We start from the raw sequence: 10,527 nt of genomic DNA on the forward strand, positions 1-10,527 counted from the left end.
TATTTTCCTCTTATAACTGCTTTTAATGTGTCCCATATGTTTTGGAGACTTGTGTCATCATTGTCATTCTTCTCCAAGTATTTTCTAATTTCATCTTTGATATCCTCATTGATCCAATGGTCTTCCAGTAGTGTGGGTTTTAGTCCCCATGTCACAGCCATTTTTAATATCTGAATATCACACAATGTTCTGTCCCTAATAACACACTCTAATATTCACAGAAAGCTTTTGAATTTTTAAAAAAAAAACTTTTGATAGCTTGCTTAGCTTAATGAATATTTCAGGTGTTATCATAACTTAATAGGAGGTGCATTTATTATCGTAACTGAGTGTTTTTAGTCCTAGCAGCTGAGTTTAATCCATTCAATCAATATTATTAAATTATATAACTTAAAAATGTCACTTTAGGCAAGGCACTAAAACCCATAAATCCTATCTTTGTAATGGAGAATTTAGTTAATAATTGCACTACTGCATACAAAATACTTTTATATAACTAACAGGCTTTAATTCAGGTTGTAAGACATTTAAAAAAGTCTAAAATTATATATTATGGTGAACAAATATTTTCTCATTAAGGACACAATGACAGTTGCTTACTTGTGATATGCATATGAAATTTCGAGTTGTTTCAGAATCTCATGAAATGAGAAACATTTGCCCAAGAATTTCTATAAAGGTACTCAATTCTCTTCATTTTTTGATTAGAGGAATAGAATTTTTTTTGAAATATCAGTGTTTGTGTTTCCACCACTTTCAGTGGTTTAAATTCAAAGGGATTGGTCAAGACTGCTTCTTAGCCATTTTTGAAAACTTGCATTCAGGGTTAGACCTGCTGGGAGGTTAGACCTCTAGGGACCAGAAACTTCACAGAGAAGGAGCAATTAAGAGTGAATTCACTTGACTTTTAACTTGATCCCTTGGGAATTGAGTCATTAGGAAAAAAATCTGTTGGGAAATCATGTGCTTAGAGGTAGGATGTTCAAAAAAAAATGTGACTAATTAGGAGACACATGTACCTGTAAATATCTCCTTCTCTTGCAGACCTAGAGCATGTACAATCTTGAGGTGCATAGGGTGTGATTGCTGTATTTGTAATCATACATCTGATTTAGGGTCAAAATTTCATTCTTTTCTGCTAGCTTGTCTAGAAACAAATTTCAGCCTCCATTATCAACTATACAGGAAGGAACTTGGACTTTCATTTGGAGACGTTCTTCTCAGACCTCTTCCAGGTGGGTCAGAGTCTAAGACTTACTTCAGAAGCGATTCAGTATGAAAGCAACAGAGATATTTTACCAGAGTTCACCTGAGACCTTAATAAGCCTAGAGACAAGATTGCCATATCAATTTATTCAATTGTTAAAAGGAGAATGGTACACATTGTATTCAGAAATCAAGGGTCATTGTTGATATTTAAGTGATGGGAATAGAAATCCATTTGGATGAGACTAAGAAGAATACGAAGAATATAATGATCCAGTAAAATTAGAACATATTCAAGGATTTTTTGCAGTTTATGTAGAAAGAGAAAAACAATTTTTAGGTGTGAGTGGTAGGTGTTGAACTCATTAAAAAACTTGTATTGGAACACAAGCTATCCTTACAGAAAGATATAAACGAGTGAACATAAATGCAAGACAGTTCACTTTATTTAATAGATCAATAGGGAGACCAAATAAATTTACTTTGCAGTATTTCATTACCTGTGATGCTGAACATATTTTTGAGTTTAATAGCTCCTTATTTCTATTGTAACATACTACACAAATTATTTTCACAGATTATCTACTGATATCTGTGTTTTTATTATTGTTGTTGATGAGACTTTCAAATGAAAGTTGGAGTTTTTCTACTCTATTGTTTTACATATATTTTTTTTGCATAGGTATAGATACTGTGAGAGATATTTAAATTTGAAATATTTTAGGTAGTCATCTACCAGTCCATTATATTGTGACACTCTAATGTAAATCTAGAGTTGGCTTTTATGCTTCAAGTATGATTACCTCACCTAAGATTTGATCTTAAAGCATTCATTCACGAAAAAATAAACCAGGGATTACAAATATATCACAAGTCACAGGGCTAGGTAAGAGCAAAACTGCCCCCCACTAGGAAGGACCATTTTCTTTTAAATTTTCTTATGTTGTTCATATTTATACAATATTTGATTTCTTCGCTCAGGTATATCCCTGCAGCTCTCCCATCACCAGGGCACCCATAAACCTTCATTATAAAAAAGAGATGTATTTATTTATGGATAGGAAAACTGTGGTTTAAGCCAGAGGTATGGAGGGGGTGTGAGAGGATTGCATCCACCAGAGGCAGTGGATCTACAGAAAAATACGCTAAAGGGAGGCATGAGAGGCCGGTGTGAGATATGTGGGTTAAATCCCTGATTGGGGATCTAACACAGGCTGCATGGTGATAGCATGATATTTCTGACACTTAACCCCTATGCCGCTAGGAAACTTTCCCCTCCCCATTTTTGACCCTCCTCCTCCCACTCCCCCCGTATGCCTCATATCTACAAGTTTTGTCTTTTTCTTGACCTTTTGTCGAGTTTCCCTATATTCTTTCAGTAAGTGAGACCATCTAAGATTTTTCTTTTTCCTTCTGACTTACTTTGTTTAGCATAATCCCTTCCAGCTCCATGTTGCGGCAAATGCATAATTTTATTTTTTTAATTGCTTAATACTATCCCATTTGGTCTGCACACCACACCTTGTTGCATTCATCATTTATAAGGCATTTGGGTTGTTTCCATATCTTAGCTATTGTAAACAGTAACACATAAGCATATGAGTGTAGGTTTTCATTCAAACTAGTGTTTTTGTATCTTTGGGGCAGATTTCCAAGAATGGACTCACCATATCCAGTTTTAATTATTTGAGAATTCTCCACACAACTTTAAGGAACTCTGTTTTACTGATTCTGGGTAACTTAGATAAATCCTGTGAACAGTGTATATGCTGTGGTGGTAACAGTTACCAGAACAGCAGTAACTGCTTTATTGATTATATTTTAAGAATTATGTCATAAGTGTTATCTTGGAATATAGGAACTCAGGCCCTCTTGACATGGAACTCCTTTGCAACATGACAAATAAACTTCATAAGTATTTTAGCCTAGACAAGGACATCACTCTTAAAGCTTTAGCAGCAACAGATACCACTTCACTCTTCAATATATCTGACAGCATTTGTAGTCATGTTCCCTCACCCCCATTCACCATATCACATGGCTTCACCTTTGTCAGCTAAAACCTTTGAAGCAAACAACTTCCTCAGAGCTTTTATAGTTTGGCGTCTGTGCCAGGAGAAAATTTCCCCATGGAATCTTATATTTCATTCCACTGTTACTTGAAGTTTTTGTTAAAATGTCAATCTTGTTTGCAGATCTTCCCAAAATACTCATGAAAAAAAGAAGGCATTTAACTTTCCCTTTATGCCTGCTGCCCTTTTCTTATTACCATCTACACATTCTGAAATGTTACATAAATTTATTGTTGGCTTATACATTTCTTCCCCATCATTAAATTGAAGAATTTATTATCAGCACCCTATATTTGTTACACAGTGCCAATATCAACATCAACAATCAATATGTACTCCTACTATGAAAAAAAGTTACTTACTCGAACTTTTAAAAAATAATTATTTATTTATGCATATAGAACTGGGGTACAGACCAGAGGTGCAGGGGTAGCGAGAGGATTCACCAGAGAAAGTGGGGAGCAGAACAGGCAGCTCTACAAAGTACATGGCTGAGGAGAGCAGCAGGTGGGCCAGGAGAGGTCTGCCACGCCATGTGGATGACATCAGGGACAGAGAAATCAAACTCTCACTGAAGCAGCTGTGGCTAGCTTGCAGTGCTGGGTCCCAAACTGTTGTGCCACCAGGGAGGGACAGAATACATGAACTTTTTTTTTTAAAGATTTATTTGTGCATACAGAACTGGGGTACAGGCCAGAGGCTCAGGGGCGGTGAGAGGCTTCACCAGAGACAGAGTGGGGAGCAGAACAGGCAGATCTATGAAGTACACTGCTGAGGGGAGCAGCGGGCGGGTCAGGAGATGTCTGCCATGCCATGTGGTCACCTCCGGGGCAGGCGGGAATCGAACTCATGTGGAAGTGGCTTTAGGTTCTCAGTGCAGTGCTTTAACCTGCTCCGCCACCAGGGAAGGCCCAGAATACACGAACTTTTAATACTAATTAGGACATAATTCCATATTAGAAGTATCACTGTATGAGAAATATCCATGCACAGAATGCAAAACCTAATTTATTGACAACAAAATATGTACAGTAGTATTCAGACATGTGATTAAAGAAACATTGAGTGAAACTTTTGCTATTTTCCTTTTTCTCAGAAATCATCTCCACCGCATGGAAACAAGCAATAATACAAAAATTTCAATATTTCTTCTGGGATTATCAGATGAGCCACAACTGCAGTCTCTCATATTTGGGTCTTTCCTCTCCATGTACTTGCTCACTGTCTTTGGGAACCTACTTATCATCCTGGCTGTCAGCTCAGACTCTCATCTCCAGACGCCCATGTACTTCTTCCTCTGCAACCTGTCCTTGGTAGATATCTGTTTTACCTCTACAACCATCCCCAAGATGCTGCAAAACATTCACACACAGAGCAAAGTCACAACCTATGAACACTGCATCACCCAGATTTACTTTTTGGTACTCTTTTCAGTGTTGGATGTTTTTCTCCTGACTGTGATGGCCTATGACCGCTTCGTGGCCATCTGCCACCCTCTGCACTACACGGTCATCATGAACCCCAGGCTGTGTGGGCTGCTGGTTCTGTTGTCCTGGATCCTGAGTGCTCTCAATGCTTTGCTAGAAAGCTTAATGGTTTTGCGACTTTCATTCTGTGCAGACTTGGAAATCCCCCACTTTTTCTGTGAAATTGATCGGATGATCCCACTTGCCTGTTCTGACACCTTTGTTAATAACATGGTGATGTACTTTGCAGCTCTCCTGCTGGGTGGTGGTCCCTTTATTTGTATCATTTACTCTTACTCTAAGATAGTTTCCTCCATCCGTAAAATCTCATCAGCTCAGGGCAAGTATAAAGCTTTTTCCACATGCGCATCTCACCTCTCAGTTGTTCTTCTATTTTATTGTACAATCCTAGGAGTGTACCTTAGCTCTGCTGCCACCCACAGTTCTCGCTCAAGTGCAATAGCATCTGTGATGTACACTGTGGTCACGCCCATGCTGAACCCCTTCATCTACAGTCTGAGGAACAAAGATATAAAGAGGGCTCTGAAAAGATTTTTTGTGAAAGAAATTACAAATGGACAATTGCCATAGTTCTGGTGAAGTGACCATAATTGCAGAAGTCAAAACTTCACAATTAGAAATTGTGATTTTGATTATTTGGTTAGACTCGTAAGAGAATATACTTTACAAATTCATTTCCTGGAATTTCCAATTCTTTAACCTCAATTTAGGCAGCCCTCTTTATTAAATTTTCTGCTCTATCTAATAGCCAGCTTTTTAAAAAAAAATTCATAATTTATCATATTTAACCTAACAGTGGTACAAATATAATTTGAAATTTCCACAAACTTAATGAAATAATATGGATGTGTGTTTATTATTCTTTGAACAGCCTTCTCAGTTGCTATATATGATACTAACTAAATTTTGTTTTACTAAGAGAAGGAACATGAGTTCAACTACTCCTATATAAAAGTAACTACACTTAATGACCAAGGTAATTTATGTAATTTTATATTGAAGGACATCCCAGACCAAAGTTTTTCATATTAATTACTTTTCTAATCTTTCTTGTAATACAGATTAATATACAGTGTGTATTATAGCTGGTCACTTGGTTTTTTCCTCCTTATTAAGATAATCTTCTCCTACAAGTAAATTTTCAATAAGATATGAAAGAAGAATACATGCAAGACATTTTAATTAAGAGGTGGATCTAGTCTTACTACAGATTCACAAATAGTTTTCAACATGATGAAGATTTGCATCACTGTGCAAAATATTTCTTTGTTATGCTCCACATCTATTCATTGGATTATGGTGTTTGGTGTGTATGTACTTGAGAGTTTATGCACTGGATGAAGAATTAATTGGCATTTATTTATGTTTTTATTAAATTATCCTCACATTTCTCCTTGAAAACTTCCAGTGTAACTATAATAATACTATTTTCTTTTATTACATTTTTCATAGCTAGAAAAGAGTGGTAAAGGATTATAATCTCCACTATGTTTGGGATTCTATTCACCATTTATGGTTAAGGAATGACTCAAGAGGAAACTTAAATTTCTGTCTAGTCACCAACTTACCACACAAACAGTCATATCCTTTCACCCTTTTCTGGGTACCCAAATATCAATCCCAATCAGAGGTTTTTTTACACACAGTTGTAGGAAGTAAAATGAAATAACAGAGGAACCATAAAGGGTTTCTTCAAACATAAAATATGGCTAGTGACATATTATTATAACTGTCTTCACTTTTATTCCCTTATATTACTTTGTGTCAGTTAATTATTACTGCATATCAAGCTACACAAATGATTTTATATAATGGCTTTACTACCTACGATAATAAAGTGGGGAGTCTTTGGTGGGGACTCTTTTTGAACTCTGTTGCTATCTGATGTGTCTATATTCACCTGTGAGTCTCTATATTGTGTTTCTAAGACTCACTCATGATGTTCTGTAAATCATGGTGCTATTCTCCTTTGAACAAATATATGATCAGTTTATCTTATATACTCTGTATTATATAAAAAGAAAATATGTGAATTTATTTAAATTTACTTCTACTTTTTGCAAGCTGTATACAGCACTCTTCTTCCTCCCTTGGTAGAAGATATACCTCCTACCACTGCTTCAATATGAATCATGTACTGTGTTTTGAATTCTACTACGTTCCAGATAGTGTTAGAATTTTTGTTACTTCTGTGCAGTTTATTGAAGTATAATTGCATTTTCATATTGCACATGTTTAAAATGTACAACATAAAGAATAAAAATTGTTGATCAAAAATTGTAGTATATAGTATATGTTTTCTTTGTGTTTAATTTAAGAACAATCCATCATGGCATTTTAATGTAAGTTTAAAGCTTTAATCTCTTAGAACCTCAATTTCTTTACTTCTGAAATAATGTGGGAATAATAAATGTAGCTGTAGTGGAATGTTGCAAGAAGTGAAATGTTGGGAATATTTTGTTGTGTCTAAAACCAACCTTCCAAGTTAAAGTTTGTGTTTATTTTATACAATAAACTCACATATATATGTATAGAAGCACATTAATTTATTATCTCCTATTTTATATTGAAAGGAAACCAGAGAAAGTTGAAGATAGAAATAATAAATGTTTGAATCAACAATTTAAAAGAATGTCAAAATTTTGATACAAATTTATTAAGTGATTATAGAAACCATTTAAAAGACTCATTTTCCTATTTTCATGTCTCAGATCTGTATTCTATGGTAGTTCATGAAACAATGATCTCATTAGCATACTCATGAGAAGAAAACATTTTTATTGAGGGTAAAAGGATATGACAATGCCTTTACTTTGTGGTTGTTTTCACTATTTGTGAAGTTGAATATGTGTACATTTTTTCTCTATTTCAAACTGATTTTACATTGGGCTATGGGTTCAGAATGATTTATTCCTGTTTTATTGTATCATTTCAAATAAGGAGTTGAAATTTTATATCATCAGCTTTACTGTTTTCCATTTAATATATTCAGAGTTTTAAATGTGGAAAATTGTGGGTGCCTATTAATGTTGGGGTGCAATACTGTCAGTTACATTATATTTTTTCATTTTTTAAACTTTTGTTATTGAAAGATTTCTGTTGTCTTTTATATATTTCTCTTGAGAATTCTCAATAGTAATAAAAAAGTTCTTGAACATATACTATTTAATGCTAATATATCACCCAAATACACATCTCAGACTTGTTTTTGTTTTTACTCTCTGTTGTTCCTTAATGTTCCTTTTGACCTTTGGTGATTTATATCTGTTTCTATACGTTGCATCATCTCCAAACATCCTCTGGAACACATTCCTGCTTATTTCAGTCAAAGTTCACTTTTGTGTTCAATTTGGATGTTGAAATTCACATACCCTAATATAAGATACAATTGTAGGTTGCAGGAAAAAAGGGCAGTAATTGTGATAGTATAATAGCACTAGAACTTTGGTAGTGAGTGAAACACATACACATATTTGAAGTATAAAGCCATAATTCAGAATACAAATTATATGGTTCTACAAACAAATAGTAAATGGATAATGATTTTCTGCTCAGCGGAGCTGACCTATAAGGATATGCTGGTTTCACTACAGAGTTCTAGCAAATCTTCAAACAACAAAGGAAAAGGAAATCCTTCTAAAACAATTTATGAAACTAACATTTCTCTATAAAAGGTATACAAGAATTTTACAAAAAAAAAAAAAACCTCCAGGTTAATAACTCTGCTGCACTTAGATGCAAAAATCCTCCATAAAATCTTAGCAAAAAATTCAACAGTATATTAAAAATATTTTCCATCATAACCCATTAAGAGTCATTATACTAATGCAAGGGTGATTCAACATCCACAAAATAAAACTGATGTAACTCATTACATCAACTAAATGATACATGAATACTATAGCATATAATGCACAGATGCTGCTAAACAATTTAATAAGATTCAACATCCATTTATATTAAAATATTTCAAAATGGGTTTAGGAGGGATATACCTCAATACCATAAAGGACAATAATGGAAAACTTACAGTTAACATCAGACTTCGTGGTGAAAAAAATGAAGTTTTTCATTTAAGATCAGGTACATGACAAGGATGTCCACTAACCACTACTATTAAACAAATTTTAATAGAGATAATAGAGATTAAAAAGAATAAAAATTTGGAAAAAGTAAAGTTTATCACTATTTGTGGATAACACAATCATATACATAGAGAAACCCTAAAGATTACATTAAAAATCTATTAAAAATAATAAATCACTAAAGTGGTAGACTACAAATCAGCATATAAGAAAAAGTTGCATTTCTCTACAAAATAAGGAACTAGAAAAGAAAGAAATCAACAAAGTGATACCATATATAATTGCATCAAAGATAATTAAATATTAGTATTACACTTAGCCAAGAAGGAGAAAGACCTGTAAAAGAAAAACTATGAAAGATTGTCAAGCCAAATAAAACCAAACAAATAAATGGGAAGATATTGCCTGATCATGATTGGAAGAATTAATATTGTTAAAATGGACATGAAACATAAGCAATACACAGATTATACAATCCTCATAAAAGTTTCAATGGTATATTTCAAAGAAATAGAAAAAAAACATTACTGAAATTAATTTGCACTCACATTAGGTCCCAAACAGCCAAAGATTCCTGACAAAAACAATGAAATATTCTATTCCTAGAATTCAAGCTATATGATAAAGCTAAAACATCACATAGTATAGCATATTTGAATGGAAATGTACACAGGGAACAATGGAATATTATTGAGAATCCAGAACTGTAAACATTTTCATACTGACAGTAAATTTATGACAAAGGAGTCAGCAATATATACTAGACAAGGAAATTTTCTGCAACAATGGTACTGGAAAAACCGGACAGCCACAAGCAAAAAATTAAATTAGATCACTAATTCACACCATACAGAAAATTAACTAAAAATGGTTTAAAGATGTGGATGTAGACATAGTTCCAAAAATACATACAAGAAATATGCAAAACAGTCCACAACATTGACTTCAATGATATCTCTGGGAACATAATTACAATGGAAAGAAAACAAGAGTCAAAATAAACTAATAGGACTAGACCAATCTAAAAAGTTTTTAAGCAACAATAAATGAAAAAAAAAAACCCCACTCTTATTAGAATGAAAATCTCCCTGATTAATGGGTGACTATATCTTCATATCATGCGTTCCACAGGGTTTAATAACCGAGATTTATACACAACTCATATAACTTAGTGAAGACAAAAAAGAATGTGCACTGGAATGTGGTGATGGCACACAGGTGAACTGGTGATGGGAGGCCCATGGAGATTACAACTGAGCTGGAAAAATGCACAAAATGAAGAATGGTGTAAAAAAATTATGTTTATGGTGTAAATATTTTTTGATTGTTTTATTTTTTATTTTATAACAGTTTATTTTTACATCATTTTGTACATTTTTTTCTCCATCTCAATTGTAATCCCTGCGGGTTTCCCATCACCAAGTCACCCGTGTGCCATCACCAAAATCCCGTGCACTTCCTTCCCCCCGCCCCGTTTTTGATCCCATTCCCCACTCCACCCCCGCAAAATGTCTCTGGTATATGGTTATTCATTATTTTTGTTATTTTCTCGCCTGGTCCATTACACTTCTGCTATGAGAGAAACCATCCGGTATTTTTCTTTCTCTTTCTGGCTTATCTCACTAAGCATGATCTTTTCCAGCTCCATCCAAGTTGCTGCAAAAGACGTGTTTCTCT

General features: G+C 34.1%; 1 protein-coding gene across 1 annotated transcript; it reads left to right on the forward strand.

The window, feature by feature from the left end:
• The first annotated feature begins 4,390 nt into the window (after nucleotides 1–4,390).
• Nucleotides 4,391–5,335, forward strand: LOC101628867 (olfactory receptor 7A17-like). Its single transcript, XM_004688224.1, has one exon. It carries the CDS (start codon nucleotides 4,391–4,393, stop codon nucleotides 5,333–5,335), a length of 945 nt encoding a protein of 314 aa, XP_004688281.1.
• Nucleotides 5,336–10,527: the final 5,192 nt, after the last annotated feature.

The sequence above is a fragment of the Condylura cristata genome, unplaced genomic scaffold (genome assembly GCF_000260355.1).
Source record: "Condylura cristata isolate star-nosed mole 26May11 unplaced genomic scaffold, ConCri1.0 scaffold00024, whole genome shotgun sequence".
Classification (NCBI taxonomy): Eukaryota; Metazoa; Chordata; class Mammalia; order Eulipotyphla; family Talpidae; genus Condylura; species Condylura cristata.

What these genes read in the sequence shown, in the direction of transcription:
- LOC101628867 (XM_004688224.1), top strand. Translation starts at nt 4,391, where the DNA reads ATGGAAACAAGCAATAATACAAAAATTTCAATATTTCTTCTGGGATTA.